Consider the following 22,315-nt stretch of genomic DNA (forward strand, 5'->3'; position numbering starts at 1 on the left):
CACCTAGACGTACACTGGATAGATCAGTCTACCAGCTTACCCAGTGGACTGTAGCAAACGTTGCTCATCTATCCGTCATATTTCTAGGTGGACACGCCTATTTGTGATGTCAGAAGAGGCAGATCTTCAAAACGGCTTGTAACGGCTAATAACACTCACGTTCACAGTGCTATTAACTTGGGGTACCTGCTAGGATGCCACTGGTGACCCCTGGGATGCCCTGGATCTCCGTGACGTTGTTGTTGCTGAAGTACTCGTCGCAGGTGGCGTTGAGGGAGTCTGAGTCGCAGAAAGTCCTCCACAGCTGGGTGGGAACCGTGTCGTTGTCCAACTCTACCGTCTTGGCACACACGTCGTAGGCCTTAGTCAGCAGCGTCCGGTTCCCCAGGATACAGACTCTGTGAGGATGGGTCCACACAGGCCGTTGGTTAGTATGGTGGAAGCCAGTTCGTTCATTTTCCATTATAGCCGATTTCAATTTATGTGAATTCAATTCAGGCCATTCCATTCAATGAAATTGTGAATAGCATGTTTGTCATGTGTCACATATTATTCTACCTCTACTAATACTAATACTGCTAGTTATAATACAGTTAGTACTACTACTACTACTTCTAAATATTTATGCATTATAATAATGTTAGACATTTGTATTCATTAATTCATTAATGATATTAAAGACCGGCTTTACTAATTCACACCTACTCTGGCTGGTTTCTTGAAATTGCCTACCCCAATTTTAATAATTTCAATATTTATAATTATAATCATATTAAAATCCCAAAAACAACAACAATTCAAAGATGGCCGCCATGGCGCACATGAACAATGTAGAAAAGGCCGTCCAGCTTACGGGAAGACGGGGGGGTCGATGGCGGTCTTGATGACCCCGGCGTACACAGCCAGGATGGAGAAGATGACGCAGGCCAGGAAGAGCAGCGCCAGCTTGTTGACGTACTTGACCCCTACGAACACCACCAGGGCCATGAGGCCCAGCACCAGGCTGCCGTACACCCGCATGTTGTTCAGCAGCGCCGCCTCCGCCTCCGGCCCCTCCAGGCCCTCCATCTTAAAGATGGCCGCCTGAGGAACGATGTAGATCTACAGGGAGGTGGAGGAGGAGGAGGAGGAGGAGGAGGAGGAGGAGGAGGAGGAGGAGGAGGAGGAAGGAGGAAAGAGTTTGGAATTTGAATGTGATTATTTAATAATAATCATCTATTTACAATAAATGATAAATACATTTATTGTAAATAGATGGTTGTTGCATATATTGGTTACGATGAAAAACAATTGTGTTTGTTAGGATAAAAATGTATGCAGCAAAACAACTTATAATTAATTTAATTAAAATTATGCATGTTATTTGATTGGTCAAACTTCAGATCAAAGCTGAAATATTCTGAACACATAAAAAGTTATCCATCTTACCAGTAGGATTTCAATACAGCCCAGAATATACATGGCACCCGCGAAAGTAGTGCCCAGGTAGAAACAGATTCCCACTGCACCACCAAACTCAGGACCCAAGGAGCGCGAGATCATGTAATATGAGCCACCAGCTGTGGGACACAAACACATACAACTTTAGGTTCATTCACAAGCAAACACACACACACAACCACACACACACACACACACACACATATACACACACACATAAACAAACAGAGATAGACTAGCATGAATCCAAATACACACAAACACACACACACACACACACACACACACACACACACACACACACACACACACATAAACCACTCACCTGGCACAACTCCATTGGTTGCGATTGCGCTCATGGAGATGGCTGTCAGCATGGTCTGTGAGAGAAATTGTTTAGTCTCATCCTGAAGCAAATCAGCCCCAACAACAATCAGGACTTGTTTATGCATCTTCTTTCATCTCAAATAAACCAATATGTGGGGAAAGAATACCATTATATTACTTCTCAATAAGCAAGCTCTATTTGGGCTTGTTTGTGCATGCAGAAATAAACTACTAGAGTCTCGAATAGGTATACGATACAACATCAAAGTTCAGTCAGGCAGCAGGAAATAAGAGGTAGAGATATATCATCCTTGAGCCTTGAACATAGCATCCCCAAAAACAAACAAACATCTGTAATTTATGTAACCTCGGCCTGTTGGTTGAGTGTAACAAGGTAAACATTTAAACATGTAACGGCTATGAGTTCAACTGGCATCAATGGAAGGGATGATGACCACAAATGTGAGCCTGCGGCAGACAGACATGTGCATGTTGATGCCTCTAGAGTGACGTGTCTGCAGCTGTGTCGATCAACACAAGTAATCCAGTTAATATTATCCCACAGCTCGGCTATCCTTGGCACAAGGGCTTAGAGATGGTGTTAAATGACTCTCTAATGGCCCATTTAATGAGGTAGTCCACTCGTCCATGAGGCGGGTGGATGAGAGCCCTATCTTGGTTTTATACGGCCAGCCCCACGCTGGGAGGATGATCAGATGTGACCGCTGCATGCACAGGATTCTCAGGGACAGAGACAACATGTCACTCTACCTACAGCCGGAGGACCGCTAGGTATTATTATTATTATTACTAAGAGGTGCTCAGTGAGTCTTCATCACAACAAAAGCCACAACACAAGCAGGGCGGACTGTGTGTGAACTTTGTTATGCATGAGTTGAGAATAAAAATGTCCTTTCCCCAAACTGAATTAATGAGCACATAAACTAAATCCAGTCAAGGGGCACTCATCATGCCATGTGTGATTTTGAAGCCTTCGTTGTGTGCCATTATTTTACCTGCTAGTATTTTTCCTGACATCAAACAAGGAAGACGGACAGCAGGATGGAAGGAAAAAGTTCTTGGACCTGATCTTGCCAATTCTTTATTTATCGCGTTCCTGGTTACTGTAATAAGCACCATGAACGGCTGTCATTCCATCAAGTCCCCTGCCTTCCCAAGAGGGATCGACTGCTTCTATTGGTTCTACTCATCCTATTAACAGTAGCATTCATAAGTAACAGTAGTGATCGTCAGTGACAGGGAGTAGTCCCCAACTCACTGTAGAGCAGCACATGAAGACGATGATGAATGAGCCCAGGACGCCCCCGATGCCCACCATCCAGGTCATTCTGAGGAAGAGGATGACCCCGAAGATGTTCTGGATGCAGGGCAGGTACACGCCCATCAGAGTGCCCAACTGTGGTGCCTGGGGTGGAACACATACATGTAGAAATACTTTTATTAAACAAAAGATTTAAATTAGTTTAGATTAAGAAATTAAGATTGAAGCTAAACCTCAACTACAAGCAATGACATAAAATGACAAGCAGTAAAAGGCAGTAAAGTGATGGTATTTATTTTACATTAGGTTTATATGACAGTTATAGACAAACAAAGGTTTTTGCTTATTCAATGTTTTTTTTCCATGTCAGCCTTTGAATGCGTTATATTGCCCAATAATCCCAAATGAACGCATAATTTCAAATCCTGGGCAGATGGCTGATTAGCTAACTCTATTCAAACGCAAATAAACACTACTTTGTGGGGAGGAGGAAACACACTCTTTGTTCAGTTTAGAAAGGGGTTTCCAATGCCTTTTCCAACCCCCCATTTATTGTAGAATTATAAAGAGACAGTCTGGCACAATGGGACAAAAGAGCAACCGAACACCAACATAGAATTTCCTCTGAACTATGTCAAGTGAAAGCACCTGTCTCTAACCCCAGCCAATCAGAAGCAGCTACACTCACCTGCCACACCTGCATTAATCAATGTGCTCGTTTTCCTGGTATGATGCAGTTCCTAGGTTATTCTTTAATAACCATGGGTCATCCATTAATGGTTTATACTGGACGCTTGCGGCGTCACACAAACAGACAGCAGAGTAATAAAGGGATCCCATGCCGTATCTTCAAACGGGTCAATACAATCTTATCACAACATTACTGCTGTAAACCCAGAGTGAAGATTGGCGATAGGGTAAGGCTTAGGGACAGTGTCGGGGTCAAACGTCCACCCATTCAGGACCCACAGCGGTCTTACCTTGATGGGTTTCTTGGAGGGCCGAGGGCCCTCCTCGTTGTTCTCGGCCTCCTCGTGCTCCTTGCTCCCGGTAGGCAGGTTGGAGTAGTTGGCCAGGCTGCTGAGCAGAGAGGCCACCATGGGGCTGGTGTCCATCTCGTCCTGCGGGACGGAGGCGGACACGCAGACAAAGGATCAGACACATGGTCCGGTGGAGGCCAGGGAGTCATGGTGACCGGTACGCCCTGTCTCACCACTCATCTCCACCGGGGCCTTTTCTCTCCTCAATCATTACCCACCATACCACTAATTCTAAGGATTCGATATGTTTGCATGTGTATACGTAAAGATCTATTTCTATTCATACAGACATATACAGACATATAGGCATATGTCTGAATATACATGTATATATGTATGTTTACTTATCTGGTATACAGATGGTTTTAAAATGTATGTAAAGTGCGTGCCATAGTTATTATTATTAATATATATTAAGGTGGAACAATAAGAGGGAGTTTAACTGATGGATGGTCACCTCGAACAGAGCCATGTTCTTGCCATCGTATTGCTGGCTTTTCTCCATGTCACTGGCCATACTGCTGTTGATGAAGGGACTGCTCTCCTTAGGGTTGCCATCTGCTGGAAGAGATGGGAACACTTGACTCTGTTTCTTTTTACAGACACAGTTCACACGCACAAAACATATTGAGACAAATTAACTAAACCCATAATATGGGACCAGCACGGAGTTTATGTTTGGGATTTTATGATCCTCAACTGTGCTTTTAAATGAAAGGGAGATTTCTTTTAGTGAACACGCACGCACGCACGCACGCACGCACGCACGCACGCACGCACGCACACACGCACACACACACACACACACACACACACACACGGCCTCAAATTAACCCTGGTGGTTAAAGACATGTGGGGCCTGGCCAGACCCCACAATCGATTCTGGCCACACGCCAAAATAAGATGCAACAACATAAACTTTGAGACCTCATGCAGACCTTAAAAGTGTAAATTAGGATAAACATTTACTGAACAACGGGGTACTGCTGTGATTGGCGCAAAATTGGTACATATTGTGAGGTTCTGTTCAAGGCAGAAACTGGCGGTATATGTGGTACCACAAGGTGGGAGAAAAACTCTACTTTTCAACTGTTGAACAGCACAACAAACACAGACAGTTGCAATCTGTTCCCCAGGTTACAGTGGGATAACACCAAATACCAATCTTAACAGCAAAATAAATTCCAAACAATTCCTCTCACGCGACATAATACTAGCCATATAAAAGAACCGTTACATGTACATTTTCTGATGTTTGAAGTCGCATAAGGATTTGAGTATTAGTATAGTATTGTAGGTAAGGATTTTATGAAGCCATAATTTCTGCACAGAATTGAAAATATCTATGCTATCATAGATCTGTATTCTGAAGAAGCAGAACATATTTTGCTTCTTGTGGTGGGTGGTGTTAACGTTAAGATCTGCCGTACTGCCCGAAGTGATGCAAATATAACCTCAAACTCCAGATGTCAATCTCTTTTTTGAGCAATCTCATAGCAGATAACATATCATAATATAAAATATTCAGGTGTATTCTTTATTTTTTTATGTGCCCAACAACCTGGATATTCGGTAATCCACTATCATTTTCAGAATCCTAACATAATTCCCATTTCAGCTTTCGGCTAAGAGTAAATTCACTTTGAATATCGAATAATGTTTAGGTAGTGCTTTGTAGGTGATATGTGTGTGTGTGTGTTTGTGTTTGTGTGTGTGTGTGTGTGTGTGTGTGTGTGTGTGTGTGTGAAATATACTATACTATTGTATATTCTATTCCCTAATAGATAGTACCATCATAGTTAATAAATTGCTCTTGAGACAGAGAGAGAGAGAGAGAGAGAGGGAGAGAGAGAGAGAGCGAGAGAGAGAGAGAGAGAGAGAATTAGCTGAGCCAAATAAGCTCTGTGTGCATGGCTACTGCGCTGACCTTTGCCTGCTGCCTGCCGGCACATCGTGCATAGCTCCTCATGTCAGTGCCCTCCCGCTTATGACGGGGCTGTCTACCACTGCAGCTCCACATGTGCCTTCCTGCTACCGTCCATTGTGTAAGGATGCCCATAGGAATTTAGCAATAAATCAACATTCATTATCATATCATCTAGAATGAAACAAAGAAGCCACAGGAGGGAAATGTAATGCTTTTCAATCTGTACACAGATGTTAAGGTGGCGGGCATTGGTCTAAAGTTCATTAGCTCAACACCTTCTAGATACTTCTCAAGTTTTACAAGGTTTGGCGCACATTTACAGAATCACTGATGCCTATCCTGAGCGGTTGTATATTTAGGAGAACAAGCAACAGTTCATTGACTATTGGAATGGGCTCAAATCAATGAAAACAACCATATACCTTGGCAACTAGTGTGCTGGATGGGCCAGGTATTGTACACATTTTTGTGGGATTTGATACATATCCATTACATATCTTTCACAGCAATGCCACTGAGGGAGTCCTCCTCCACAAATTCACCAAACCCAAATATTACATTCAAAAAGAATACAACCCAAGGATTTTAGTAGCCAAAAAGAAAACGCAAGCAACAGATCAATGTTCACAATCATTACAGTCATGTAATGATGAGGCCCCAACAAAAAGTCTAAAAATAAAGTCAGGAACTGAAACTCAGACTCAATGAAACCAAAATTCAATAGACATATTTAACTTAGAAATCCTATAAGTCATTCTCCATTCTTATGCTGTGTAAGAGCTTCACTGTGACGGTTTCTGGCAGGACATGACATCATGACGTGACCTTAGTGCTTGGTGTGTCTTGGCTCTTCCTTTGGAGCGACTCGTCTGTGGGTTCAAAGGAGATGAGTCTGTGTCTGCTGGGATTAATGAAACTCTTTGAAATGAAACGATCCATGGCAGATTAGCAGCTTCAAATAGTGGTTTGAAAACAGGAAACGAGTGAAATAGAAGATAAGCAAGGAAAGAAAAGTATGCAACAACTCACAACACACAACAACGCATACACACAGGCACACAGTCAGACCAACAAACACACACATACACACACACGCACACACAGACACACACAGGCACGGTCACAGGGAGATAGCAAAAGTCTGATCTGTTGAGTCTCGGTGAGCAGATGAGCAGGAATGTGCAGTGGAGCGGACACAGGCACGGAGGATCAGGACTCAGGATCAACATCGGGACATGAGGATAACACTGGTTAGCCGCTTAATAGCATTGTAAAGAAGAGGTACACGCATCCAGATGAATCCTCCCCCCGGCCACAGCAGCACAGCAAAGGCCTGGCTGTGACTTGGCCCAAACAACACAGATAAAGCAAAGGGCGGGCCGGTTGGGGCAGATTGTACCCTTGATGTGTCAGGGCTATTACAAAATGGACAGTTTATACTGGCTTTTAAAAGCTTAATAGGACAGGCTCAGGGAGATTATCCTACAGCTGCTGGAGCCCACTGAACCACCCAAAAAACTATTGGATGGTGGATGGTGGGCAAACCAAAGCTCCCCAGAACTCGCTTCCACCGCCCAGAACGACCTGCGCAGGAGGAGACCTGGTTAATAATCTAATGGAAGGCTGTTCCTTCACATCCGTCTCTACAGGAAAACCCTTCAGTGGTTGGCTTCACCTCGGGCTGCAGCACCGGCCGCAAGAGGAATAAAACACAACACTCCCGCTGTGGTTCATACCTCTTATACCACTGATTTCAAATGATCACCAATAATGATGGGATATTGGTGGTTGTAAACCTGAAGGTTTATTTTTAAACATTCTTCCGTGGCCCTTTGATTATCTTGTGTTTGCGTTGTCAAGGAAACAACTTGTGAATAGTGGATGTTGGATTTGAAGTGTGCTGATTCAGAACTTTAAAAAGGTTAAACCGTTAAAAAATAATGGACACTTTGAACGTCATTAACCAATCAGGATCCAGTATTTAACAATGCTGTGCTATAAGGTTCTATGGTGCACAGGTTGCCTGACTACCACTATTTCCACTCTTTTGAGTACAACAAAACATGATAGTGTTCTAAATCCAGTTCACATTTCCATCATATCACAGAATCCAAAACAACAATGGAGACTATATGATGAACAATAATGCTGTCTAATTTTAACGTTTATTTCCTTGCTAGTCGTCGTTGTGGTAATAGTTCATTCTTCACTAGCTGCTGTACATTTTGTGTAGAAGTGATTGACGTCATCCTTGTATTGTCATTACCATTACCATTACCATTTATTTCCATTTGAGGACATGCATTAAATATAAAACAAACAGTTTGCCATATTTTATATTGAATATGTTTTACTGATTATTTTCCGTTGTTTAATGATCTCGACAAATACTTCACGGCTGTTCCTTCCTCACAGCATTCGTAATTAATACTTCAATAAGCCTGTTCTCAGACAGAGAGAATGCGAATGATTAAATCAATACATGGGCTCTAAAACGCTGCATAAATCATATGAGGTACACATGACCGATGATGAAGAGCACATGTCGCACTCCCATCCTTCCTGGCGATATAGGACTTGGGATCACAAAAACAGACCGGGGCTTGTTTCATCAACATGATTTGTTTATTAAGTGCTCTGATCAAAGAACCCTTGGCTTCCCCTGGTTTTTGTAAATAAGGTCTGCTTAATGGTATATACGATGCATCGTCTCACATGCTGGAAAACGTTTAGGTCTCCCGCTGGCTCGGGAGGACTGTTAATACACCTGAATGCTCTCGTCTGGGCCACAGATGTATTCCTCATGTATTTTGTTCTCCATATCTTCTCTCTACTTGTCCCTTGGCATTCAGGAGGGTGTCTCACTGTGAACAGGCAGCCTTCCAGCTGAGATGAAACACATCTCGTCTTGAAAGCTATGCTATCCTTCTTTTGGACAGTGAAGACGGGTATTGAGAGGTCAGCAAAGACAAACGTGAGCCAGGAAAGACGAAAAAAGGAAAAAAGAAAGAAAGAAAGTCTCGCAAATCATATATCCGACAGCTTAAGTTTGATGGCAGAGGAGCTCCGATCTGGATGAACGCAATGTTCCATTTTCTTTCGCTACTGGAGTATTTCGCCCAATCATGTTGCCGGGTGAGGGAAAACGATAATGTCTCTATTGAAAACAACCATCAAATTTGTGATATGTGTGAAAATTCATCTCTGATCCAGCACAGTGTGGTACTAAAACGATTGCATCGTTTTCCCATTCTTTGGAACCCTCCTTGGCCAACTGCAAAATGCAAACTCTGGTGCCAGCACCGAAACGTTTGATTTAGAAGACAAGGGAAAACATCCTGTCCAGACACCAACGTCAATGTCAACACCTCTAGAGTTTATTGTGTGTGAGAGAGAGAGAGTTCTCATAAACTGTTTGGTGGAGATTGTCAAAAACATGTGGATTTAGTTTCTGAGTTTGAAGTATGTGAAAATGGATTCAGAATGTTTAAAAATGGCCCTACAAAAATAAATAAAAATAAACTATATCACATAAGAAAACTTTACATTTCTAACAAACTAGAGAGGTGTAAAAGTAAAGGCCGAATTTTACATTATTTCTCATTGTACAGCTAAAATTATAATTATTTAAAACTAAAATGGCCTCCGGTAATTTGTTAATAATCCTGTGTTTTTTTTCTTAATCCAGCTCCTCTAGTCCCCAAAGCGCCATGTTATAAAAGATTAGTGTTCTTCTTTTTGAGGCTTTGGTAATAAAGCAAACCAGTACAGACGGGAAATGAGGCAGCCTCTGCCCATTTCAAATATTACAAAAAAGTATATATATATGTATATATGTGTGTGTGTATATATATATATATATATATATATATATATATACACACACACAGTAACAAATGTAATATATATGTTGGTTTTTCAACGTTTTGATTGGATGTGATAGTTAACTGTTGTGTTAAATTTGCACGCCCCATTTTGGTTTGATTGAAAAAAAATTGAATTTATTTTCTTGCTTCTCATGCATTCAGCTCTACAGCAATGGCCAGTAGTCAAACAAATGCGGGAGAACCATTAGACTCAATAAAACACTATTTATTCATAAGACAACCTGGGCCGAGCACAAATTGCTGATTGCAGCTGTGCGGCTGCTCTTTGTCTTTAGTGTGTGAAGTCCTCTTCCATTTTCTGCACTGGAAATCTATTAAGCAGTGCATTGCATCACAGACATTCGTTTGAACCCCTGTACTTTCTCTGCTCTCATCATCACATCCTCCATTTTTGGCTGGCACAGTCCAATCTGGAAAAGTTTAAAAGGTGAAGGCACATAAGAGAGAGACAGAGTCATCAGCATGTTAACTCAACTGTGTCTGGCACCAATAAATAACGTGGACCAAAACGACATAATAAATATGTCAAGAACATACTCCCAAATAACCTCAGGCGGTGGTGGTCTGAAACCACCCCAGTCATATAATCTTATCTAAGCTGTTTATAGATGGACTACATTTTTACAAAGAGTGCTTTGGCACAAGAACTAAACAGACTGATGAAACACTACAAGGGATTCATGACTTTTTCCTCAGTCCAAAGGACATCGTCACCATCTGAACGTGGTCTAAAGTTGAACATCTAATGGTGGCAACCTCACCAGGCTGCACTCATGTGGAGAAGAACGCCAGGGGAGGGGAGAAGGAAACATTTCAGAAATGGGACACTGTCTGTGTCTTTGTGCAAATACCACCAAACAAGGTCCTGCTGCCCAAAAAAACCTCTCCCCCGGGGGCATGGCAGACATGATTTCCGTGTTAAGAGTCAGCACGGCTCTGAGTGGAAGAAGAGATTCAAAAGATCAAATCCAGCACTGATCCAGCTTTGATCACAGCACACTGGAGCGCTACCAATCCACGCTTATGACAGCCACAACTAATTAAAGAGATGCTCCCAGCTAATAGAGCGTCTGCAATTGGAACCTAGTGAACTTGAGAAGAAAGAACAAAAGAAGTTATAAATGCCTTATTATTCCTTCTTTGAAGTGATCATTTCCTTTCATACTACAACGTTATAAAATAACTAAATATAACAGTGGACAACTGAGATCTGTCCAATAGAGGAGAAGAGATGAGGAAGCAGGGATTGAATCGTCTCAAATCGTAGACAACTGGGGTGAAAGCGAACAAGACGATTGAGTTAAGATAGAAGGATAAGCATATATGGAGTGCGCTCTATTTACTAAGCTACTTGTCCTCCTGGGAAAAGTAGCTGAACACACCAAAGCTAGAGCGAAGGGCGCCACGGAGGGCGCAAGCGTAAAGTGTGTCCACTTTCAAGCATTCCGATGTTAATCAATGAGCACTCCCACACCACAGGTATAGCTGGAGCATGGGGTCTATTTAATGCCGCCTCTGTCTGGCATTTTTTAAGTCAATTTATTTTTCAGATAATCAATTGAAATGGCCTTGATGAGTGAGTTCACAAGGAACGGAATCTTCCCCCTGTGTGATGAAGAACGGAAGAAAGCTCAGCTTCTGTTTGTGCTCTGTAGCTGTGGTGTGTGGGGGGCTTTAGGCCATACTTTGGCCCAAGGCTTTGACATGGAGAGGATTTGATAAAAGTTTAATTTAACAACTGACCCCTTATCCCTACATCACGCGTACCGATGCTCTGATTGGTTCTGGGTCTGTCCAATTGCTGCCAGCGGCATTTTGTTCTGTCGCTGTTGATAACGGCCCTTGGAAATTGAAAAATAACCGAAAGGTTGGAGAATATTATACACACTTGTGAGTTGGTCTGCCGATGTGAGGCTACATCTTAGGATCAGCATGTGAACGATGCAGTAATGATATAGGTACAGACAGTATCAACATCACCTACCAGTCTCAACACATCATGGGTCCTCTGATGCCTCTGACCTCTCACACTCCAAACCCTGCTGGTTTGTTTGGGGCTGGGGCCCGCTGTGTTGCCGTGTGTTTCATATTTGATGTTGTTTAATCTTTGTATTGGAAACATTATCCTCTTTCTATAAATGTGCATTATTGTTTTGAGTTTGGATTATGCAGTGAGGTCATGTCGAAGTTGTTTCGAGATTTTTCCTCATCACAATGCATCACAACAGAGCAAAGCCGTAAATCAGAGAACTTCAGAGAAATTACTAGGAAGCCTTTAATATTAAAACCCCTTTATGATATTAAAAGCTTTGCCTTATATTATATAATGCATGTGTTCGTCTGCGATGACATAATCACAGTCGCTCTACACAAGTTACATAAACACTGCTCGTTTTGTACTAGGACCGACAGCTCCGCAAGGAAGCAGAATATAACAACACGCATGCGTAGGTTTGTGAATGTCATGAAGTCATGAATTAAGCGAAGATACGTGTGTTATAGTAGTGGTAGTAAAACACAATGAATCAGGCCTATAAGGGCGTTGTTTTTACCCCCCCAGCAGAAGTCTGGTTGGCATATCGGTCAGCGGTACACCAGTAGATTTGTTTTTTTATTAGAAACACAAATTGCTTCAGAAGCGAAGCACAACTAGAAGCAACAACAGCTGGCGAAGAGATTAGGGCTGATGGAGACACAGGGAGAGAGTGTGAGAGGTTAAAGGGCAGACAGACAAGAGTTGCTTTCATCCAATAACGTTGTCCCTTAAGGAGTTGTATGTAACGGGAAAAATGGTTATCCTGGGATTTAACAGCCCTTCATCATGGTTGATGAATAACATTGAGCAGCCATTGGTCAGAGGGGGGTCTCTCAATGGCCATGCAGAGGACTCAATTCAGTTCCTGCATTGCTATTATAGCAGTGAATGGTAGGCCTACTTTAAACTGAGCAGCTTGTTTTTACTGGCACACAGGATGTGATGATAGGACTTTTATTTTATATAATTGTTTACTTTATAACTTCTATAACACTTCTATAACTCTTTAAGATAACGATTAAAAATAAATATTTAACAAAATATAAAGTGGAACAGCATATATTTATATATATAGACAGAGATGTACATTTCTCCTGTTACCAGCAAATAATATATTTATTTTAGATTAGCATATATGATTTTTTTTACAATATATATTTTTAATGATTTTTTATAAACATCATTTTGGAATATATCTATCGATCTACTTATATATATTTTTTTTCTAACCAATGTATGTCAACAAGTGAGTGTGCATGTCTGAACATGGCCCATCAGCGCAGCATTAATCTCTCCCAGTCCAAATGCCCTCTACGGCCTGGTCCAGAGCCATCTGCCCCCAGTGTAGCTGTGACCTACTACTACTCCAAAAACACAAGGACAGGCAGGACGCTAGCAGCATCTGCAGCCACCAACACCAGCCCCCACCACACATGCCGGCAGTTTAATTGGGCGGAATTTATCTAAAATGGCTGTTGTGGTTGTACCACGATGAAGATGTTCGTGGTATTAAGTAATTAGGCAAATTAAATGTGCGCATGGAAATATGTTTTTCACAGGGGGTAACATTAGCTAATGACTATTTAGAAAGCGCAGATGTTTTAGAATGAGAAAACAAAGCTTACATTTTCTGTACTATAACTCACTACTATAACTGTGGTGCTGAAATCAGTGGTAGAGCCTTGGACACTGTATTACTGGTGTGCAGGAAATGCAAAAACCTACAAACAAATATCAAATATTATTTTTTTAATTTTGTACATTTAGTTCTAATATTGGAATTGCTTCACAGAGAGTTAACTGAGTCCGCACCTTGTTTAGGATTTGATCTTGATAATTTGACATAATTAAAAAAACATATTACATAACAAATGCTTTATTCAACCAATGGCAAAGTATCTCAGTGAAAGAAGTGAACTATCAATGGGACAGTTATGATGTGAGAAACAAGCTATCGTTTCCAGAACTTGGAACGACGCTGATTCGATTGACGTCTTTATATTTTCACCAGTTGGGAAAGTGTGTTCCTAGACTCTACTGGGAACCCCATACTCTAAACACCCTGGAGGACAATACATAACTATGTAATTACTTAATTTAGTTTAATTTAAATTGAGGTGATGTAATGTTTACTCTGCGATGGCATTGTTTAATTTAAATCAATGAGCTTACTTTAGTTCATTCAGCTGAAATTGTGGGAACAAAGTGAATTGGAAGTGGAAGATCATTGGCTAGCTTTATTTTGCCGGAGGTAAAAGGACTTTGATCGTTTCTGATATAACAATAAGAATCTGAAATCCTATGTTTATTTATTCCATATTTCATTAGAGTAGTTCTGATTCATTGATTTGAGGGAAGTGCTTTATTTTTTATTGCTGGGCAAATGGCCATCAACACATCAGCCCTGACTTTCCAGTCAAAACTTAAACTTGTGTTTTTTGTTTTAGTAGTCCTAAACTGAACTTAATACGTTGTTCATTATCAGTTCATGCTGTTGTTTAGAAAACTTTTGGTGCTTATTTTTCAAAATCTTTTTCACATCGAGACACTTTATTGAGAACTAAACAACAAAACAGCAGAATAGGTGGATTGTATGGGTCGTCTAAAACGACAGAGGAAACAGCGATACGTCACGTATGCATGCCCGTAGCCAGCTATAAGGTCACCAAGGTCCGGGCCTCGGAAACTAAACATAAATGTATCAAACATCGGCGGTTGAGAACTTCTCGGAGATGGGTGAATGCTTGATTAAGTTTAGACTTGTTACTTTGTTGCCACACATCTGGTGGTGCATGTGCATGCCTATCGTTGTCATGGTGATTAATATGGATGCAGCTTTCATGTAGTTTGAATAAATGTTTTTGCGTCAGCTGAGCGGTTGTGTTAAGTACCATTTTATGGAACTTATGATGTTCTTTCAAATAAAACATTCCCAGTGATGACATTTATACTTCTTTGGGAGGGATTAGAAGGACACAATGGAAGTTTATGTTCGCTTTGCCTCCCCTGAGATGATTATGACAATGATTAATGATAAACATGACACATGAATACCGCTGATCGATAATGTTCTTCCAATGAACACATAGATTTTCGAGTGACACTGGGATGACCTTTATTCTTCTCTTTGGTTTGGACTAGTTCAATGTGTTTTTGGGGGGCAACTCGGAAGTTTAGGTTTGCTTTGCTTCTTCCTGAAAAATCCACTCCAAAGCTTTGTTCATCAAGTTAATCCTGACAAATGAATGCCACTCTGAATGTTGTTGAAGCTGAATGCATCAATAAAACAGGAACTGGGCCATACTTAGACCCATCAACCAGGGTGCGCCGTGGCATCGCTCTGTCAAAACCTAGAGGTTCTGCTAAATGGGGCCGCTCACAGCGGAATAACCCCAACCCTAAGGGCCAAGGTTCAGTGTGGGCGTCAGTCAGGCCCTGGATCAAGGTTGTCAAGTCTCTGGGCAGTAGGTCCCTCCATCTCCAAAACTGCCTTTTGCGCAACATTCTGATTGATAAGGTCTCGCAGGCCACACTCCATAGAGGCTTTGTCAAACCATTTTTCTGCAAGCACTAGAAATACAATTCCCGGATATGTCATTCCTGGGACCCAGGGGAAAATGTTTATGCATTTTGGCACCTCTGTACATCTTGAAAGGGCACCAAAAGGGGTATGACCTATAACCCTCCCCTACCGGGCCTTGAAAATATGTAAAACATGCATATACTGGGCCTCAGTAATAAAAGTCTTAAGGCGTGTAAAGACTGCTGGCCTATGGACACGTTTTTCATATACATGGTCAAAATGGGCCCGCATCACTGATATTGAAAGGTTCCTGTGCATTTCGCTCATTTTTATTTTTGAGATAAAGGTCTGATTATCAGATATGCCTGTGGATTGGTAAACTGTATGTGGTGGAGGGACACTTTCTCAAAATCTCATAGTAGGCCGTGGGTTGAGAGGTCACAAGACGGAGCATTTTTGGAGGCTTTTGTAGTTCCTTCCTCAAGGGCTAGTGCCCCCAAATATATGATCTTACTTTTCTTTGATGCCCCCTTTCATCAAAAAGAGACCCCAGGTCTCTTGCTCACTCCAAGGTTCCTTGACCCCTAGGCCACCTAGCAATTACACAACTTCCGGTAGGGCTAGATGTATAGTATATGATCTACTATTTTACTAAACCTTATTGCCCTGATTCATATAAAAGAGACTATTTCGTCTTTATCTTACTCCCAAGTCATTCTGTGCCCCGTGAATAGTGAGTTTGCAACACTTCCTGTAGGTCTACGACCCCACATGTTGCGCATTTTAATAGTCTTTTGAAAATCATATTCGTCCTCCTTTTACTTTATTGATGCACTAACACTTGATTATCTTGTACAACAAACGGTAACAAAATGAACCATGGAATGTATTTTTCGGCAGAAGCAAATCAGACATGAACTTCAGGTTTGCCCCCCAAAAACGTTGTCCTAGTCGGTCCCAAAATTTCACCAGTGGGTTACTCGAAAATCTAAGTTTTTATTAAAAAGAAAAAGATTTAACAATGGTGTTCATTTCACTGATTATCCTGTTAAACAAAATGTATTTAACAATCTTAAAATGTGGCTTTCTCCAATGAGAATATATACGATTGTCCTGAACCTTGACATACGTGACAGATTGCTGTTTCCTCGAACAATCAGTATGGGGCTAAAATGTTCATATAGGTTTGTTTTGGACAACCTATTCTGTCGTCTATGTTGGAGACCACGCTATACAGCAGTAGTGAGTGACAGCATAATGGTAAGGGGGGGGGGCGGGCATGCGGACCCCAGGGAGGGCTGAACATTTGTATTGATTAATAATATTGATAAAAAAGTATTGATGAGAATACCACTTCTTCACACCATAAAAAATGAAATGCCATAGAATTAAAGTACATCATAAATATTCACTGCAGATAACATAAACACGGGGTTCACTACCCAATGCCCTAAATAAATCCATCCTGGCTCCTACTTAAAGCTGGGGTAGGCCCCCTTGGGGAACCTGCCTGGGTTAGCTAGATTTTCCAAAAACATCCCAACCCTCCTCCCTCATGTCTTCCTCCAAAGCCACTCCCCCAAAACATATGACTAGCTCGCTAGGTTTTGCAATAGTTGGGCCTCGCCTTGTGGACAACTCCAGTCTTTCGCTACGAATGCAAAGAACAGAGTGTGTGCAGGTTACCGACTAGGTAGGTAGACAGACAGGTAGGTAGTCCAATCGTTTCATTCAGCCCGAATGGGCAGCCAAAGATACCCAAATTTTTGGTGCTGCTTCTAAAAAGAAATGCCTACCCTAGCTTTAATGACATGACATGGATCATAAAACGACATACATCTATTGTCAAAAGTGAGAACTGCCCTTTCAGAATGAAGTACGGAGATGTCAATTTTATTTCCAGTTTGTAATCCCATTTTCTATGAGATATTAAGCTTCTGGAACAATCGGGTTTTATGAGAAAAGCCAAGTCTGGCAGTAAAGGTTTAAAATCATCTGTCCATCACATAATACATATTGCACAGGATGCACACATATTCATCCCCCCTCTCTCACACACACACACACACACACACACAGACACACACGCACACGCACACGCACACACGCACACGCGCGTGCACGCGCGCACACACACACACACACACACACACACACACACACACATGCAAGGTAAACAAGGCTAGAATTGTAGTGAATGGGGGATGTAGACCGAGGCATAATGAGCCTTGATGGGATGGCCATGAATGACTTCTTGAGAGTACAAGGCAAGGCTCTCCAGACTCACCGCCAGGCCTTCATTCACAATTGTAAGAAGCCTTTTGATAGTAGCATAAACACATGTGTAGCCCATAACTGTTATTATGGGTCAGTTCAATTTAGGTATGGCAGTGTAGTATAGACACTAGTCACAACTAGTCAAGTAAATATACATTGATTATGCTGGTGGTGTGACAGATGATACCAAAAATGATTACACTAACGGGAAGTAACTTTACTCTACCATTGACAACCTGTGAAAGAGTCCATTGTGGTTCACAGAACGAATAAGACACAGCACACAGAAACAAGTAAACACACACATACAGCTAATACCATGTGCCATGAGCAAGTGTATCATCTGGCTACATTGTTGATATGAACATTGAGGACTACGCCTGTGGGCTAAACACGACTCAACATGGCTGTGCCTTGTTGCAGGTGTTCTACTGCAAAATATGGGTTTGTGCATGAACCTATAAATATGGGTAAGTGCATGGACCGTTTACATGCATTTGTCCCATTAGCCTTCAGCCTGAAAGTTGAAAGTCAACAGATGTATTTCCCATGGACAAAACAAAACAACTAAAATAAAATAAAAATGTATACAAGGAAAAGTATTTCTCTGCACATCCTTGAAATGTATGAATCTTCTCCTTGAAACATATTTTAAGCATGCATGACCAACACACACACTCTCCCACATACACACACACGCACGCACACACGCACGCACACACACACACACACACACACACACACACACACACACGCACACACACACACACACACACAGTTGACTGCTTTCGTCACTCACCCTGGCTGTTGGGTCCCCCCTCTCCTTCCTCACAGTCTGTCAGGTTGTTGAGCATCCTCTCTCTCTCTCCTCCTCCTCCTCCTCCTCCTTCTCAGGCTGTGGGGAGCAGAGAGCCCCCTGGAGGTCCAAGCTCACTGCCAGACCCCTGGGCAGGACGCTCTTTGAACAAATATGCACTGTGTCCCTTTTCCAGGTAACTGTTTCTTCCCCTTCTTCTTTCTTCTAAAGACCAAGGGGCAGAAAGGAGAGAGAAAGTGTGAGAGAGAGGGGGAGAGAGAGAATATTTGCCTCTTGGTCTCTCTCCTTCTCTGCTCTTCCAGGTGTGAAGTGTGTGTGTGTCTCTCTCGCTCTCTTGGTGTCTATCTCTCTTCATCAGGGGCACGGGGCGAGTGGGATGCTGCCGTTGAGGAGTTGGCGACGCTGTGCCCAGGACCACGTTGCACTGGCTCTGCTCTCAGCCCCCTCCGCTCGCTCTAAGCCCGCCGGGTGTGTTTTCATCATGCATTCAGGGGGCATTATCTCTCTCTATCCACTGCCCTCTGTCTGTCAATCTCTCTCTCTCTATTGCCCTCTCTCTCTCTCCCTGTGACTCACTCACTCACACACATTTTTAATCATCCACCAATTCTTCATGAGATATGGATGGATGAGTAGGGGGGTTAGCAACAGAGGATGCACATCCAATAGCAAAGTGATGTGTTCCTAGAGCCATTGATCCTCTGATGTTCATCTCAGATGGACCACGGGGGGAGATACCATTTCATCACTGCTCATTGTTCCTTTGTAAACTTCTCGGCGTGGCTCCCCTTCTCCTTTGTGCCCTCCTGTATACACAGTCCATTACCTCCACCAGGGGCCGCGGGCTGCACTTGTGACCTTGAAGTTTATATAAAAATACCAGAAAACACGAGGCGCTTGTGGTGGGGGAGCTCATGCCGGGCTGAACGGCAGTATAGTGGTTCTGCCTGACAGCTTCTCAGACGCTATTCATTATGTGTTTTACCCATGAGCTAAAAGGTTATATTTATTTTGAATTTGTTTATATTTAAAAGGATTTCTGAAATTAGATGTTGACAGTATCACTATTAATAGGGGGATCTGGCCTTTAAGCCAGTGGATCAGAGCCCTGATGCTGGAGGGGTCTGAACATTACATCAAGGGAATAAATGGCCAGGATATTTAACTTGAATTCACACGTTCACAACACACGTATGAAGAAATAAAGGAAAAAGCAAAGCGTGACGGTTGCCCTATGGATTCCATCCTGAGTGAACCTTGTTAAACAGGTCATACATACTTACAAGAGTTGGATGTACCAAATGTCAACTGGGTTTTGCTTAATACAGAACTCTGCATCCATTTTCGTTTTCATGTTGTTTTTTTTTAATCCTTCTTATTGTAGAGTGAGTTAGACAGGAAGGTGTAGAGTGAGTTAGACACCACGGGGAGGAATCGAACCCCCGGTCGCTGCACCAATTTCATGTTTTTATTGACTTATGCTGAAAGCTTTCTCAGCAACAGGGGCTATATAAATCATACAAAAATAAAATATAAGTAGAAATAACTTACTTGCACCAGTTAGTTAAAAAAGGGAATAAATAATGCTTAACAATGAAGTGGAACCTGTAAAATAAAAACGGGCCGTCAGCCAAGTGGAATAGTTATTATCATCCATTATATGGATCTTGGAAATCCACACGGAGGAGACCTGGTGTTCATGGCTTACCATTTGTGCAACATGCAGACCATCTAATGCCCTGTGGTCTAATACGGGGTTTGACAAAAAGCTAATCCACAGCAGCACTGTGTCGCTGCCCAATGACAAAGCTTATATTGCCAAAATAAAAACATAAAACCCTAATGGATGTTTAGGTAAGAAAAGGATTTTGCATGACTGGAATCCTCCAAATATCAAGGTTTGATGGAACTCAATGCATTAGGTCTGAGAAGCCCAGTGTTACACTTGAAGGGATCATGCTCTAGTTGGGGAGGTGTGTGCTGGTTTAGTCCCTTGGGCTCCGTCAGAGAGAGAGAGGGAGTTGGCTCACTGCCAGACACTGGATAGGCAGAGAGCCTGTTGGAGCCATTTTTATCCGGGCCAAGCGGCTTTAGTTCTTAACCCATAGGCTCCAGCGGTCCTCCCATCCTGCCAGCACCCCAACATACGCCCGGTGTCACAGTCACACATGTACACGCACACACATGTGCCAGCACCTATGTAAAGGCAAATTCAATTAGAGCGCTGAAATACATATCAAAGCAGAGAAAACGTTTTTGCGATAATAGGGAATATGAATCCCATTATTTTTGTTAAAACATTAGTTTCATCATGGCAGTGAATTATTCAGCAATGACGAGGAAACGTTTCTCAGGCATATCTGATGATAGCTGCATGGTTCTCTTAGGCCCAATCTCCATCCCCCTACTGATAAACTGATAATATACATACCGTTATCTTACCACTATATATACATAGCCACACAAAAACTACTGCTATTGTAGACGCATATCCAACCCAGGAATCGAGAGTAGGCCTATTCTCAAGAGAAGAGGAGGAATCAAAGTATAGCTGGGTTAAGGACTTCACTGATATGACATCTGGGTACACTAAGGGACAATTTAGATATATTGGCTTGACTAATGTTCTCAATTTCAGGTATTTTTAAGTAGAATAGCCTACATAGAAATAACACAGATAGTCTTGCCAAATCAAAGCTTGATTATTCATGAAGGATCCAGAGAAAATGTAATGCTCCAGACTAGACATAGAGGAGGGACATTTATAACCCTTGGGAATATGTTATAATAACACACTGTAATTGTAAAACCGCTTAATTGAATGAGTGATTGTTCTCATTAAAAGGCAATACTCAAGTGGGCGAGTTGAGGCTCTCGATGTTCTGCCTAATAGTCTCACTCTCTGGTGTTACTTATCTGATAATCGTCTCTTTATGAATAACCTTTGAACATATTGTGTTCTAAGAATGGATGCAAGCGATTTAACACATATAAGAGGTTTCCCGTGAGGTTGAAAAAGAACACAGACAGGATGAGAATCCGAGCCAAGAAGCCTTTCCTAATTAAAAGCTTATGCACCAGGAAAGAGTGCTACACAGCCACATGTTATCGGAACACACCGCTTTCTCACAGCTCTTTTGCTTTCATTAAAGTCCGTTTAATTTCACACGGACGGACCAACATGTGGTTCATTTTGACAACAGATTCCTGCTTGATATAAAAAATGGCTTAAATTCTATAGCAAGACCTCAGTGTGGTGAATTGTTTCATTTTAAATGTATGGATTTCTGGCCGCAGAAGACGTACAGATCTTCATCGGTATATTGATTGGCTGCAGCACGACTTTTCCAAGATTATGTGTGCGGGCTTGCAAACTTTGGGTTCGACAGAGGAACGCTGTAAAATTTTTTTTTAAAATGCTAGATATGCATGCATTCAGAAACACAGCATTATATAGCCTATCAATATTAGATATCTCTGTTATTAAATATTTACAAATGATCCTGGAATTGATGTGAATATGTGTTTAGCAGCAGAATTAATTAGGATCCAATATGCCATCATCTTCATGAGTGCATTTTGCAGCTCTAATCAAACTGGTTAAGCATTGGATGTTTCCGTTTTTTTTTTGGTAATAGCCTACTTCTGCACAATCCTCAATCCTCTCAGCGGGCTGATGCTTGCGTAGCCGCTGAACAGATCACTGGCCCGCCATGAGCCCTGGTTTGATTAAAATAATTAATAATGACCTGTCATCGAG

General features: G+C 41.9%; 1 protein-coding gene across 1 annotated transcript in view; it reads right to left on the bottom strand.

The window, feature by feature from the left end:
• LOC307078729 (solute carrier family 12 member 5-like) overlaps nucleotides 1-18,592 on the bottom strand; it is a gene marked incomplete at both ends in the record, with an annotated part of 27,131 nt that extends 8,539 nt beyond the window's left edge. Inside the window, 8 exons of the mRNA XM_079740675.1 lie at nucleotides 187-398; nucleotides 854-1,101; nucleotides 1,429-1,559; nucleotides 1,766-1,820; nucleotides 3,047-3,193; nucleotides 4,030-4,170; nucleotides 4,547-4,647; nucleotides 18,538-18,592. Of these exons, the coding sequence (XP_079596801.1) occupies nucleotides 187-398; nucleotides 854-1,101; nucleotides 1,429-1,559; nucleotides 1,766-1,820; nucleotides 3,047-3,193; nucleotides 4,030-4,170; nucleotides 4,547-4,647; nucleotides 18,538-18,592 (1,090 nt within the window). The remainder of the gene's footprint in view (nucleotides 1-186; nucleotides 399-853; nucleotides 1,102-1,428; nucleotides 1,560-1,765; nucleotides 1,821-3,046; nucleotides 3,194-4,029; nucleotides 4,171-4,546; nucleotides 4,648-18,537) is intronic.
• Between the last annotated feature and the right edge of the window lie 3,723 nt (nucleotides 18,593-22,315).

The sequence above is a fragment of the Pollachius pollachius genome, assembly GCF_949987615.1.
Source record: "Pollachius pollachius genome assembly, chromosome: 8".
Lineage (NCBI taxonomy): Eukaryota > Metazoa > Chordata > Actinopteri > Gadiformes > Gadidae > Pollachius > Pollachius pollachius.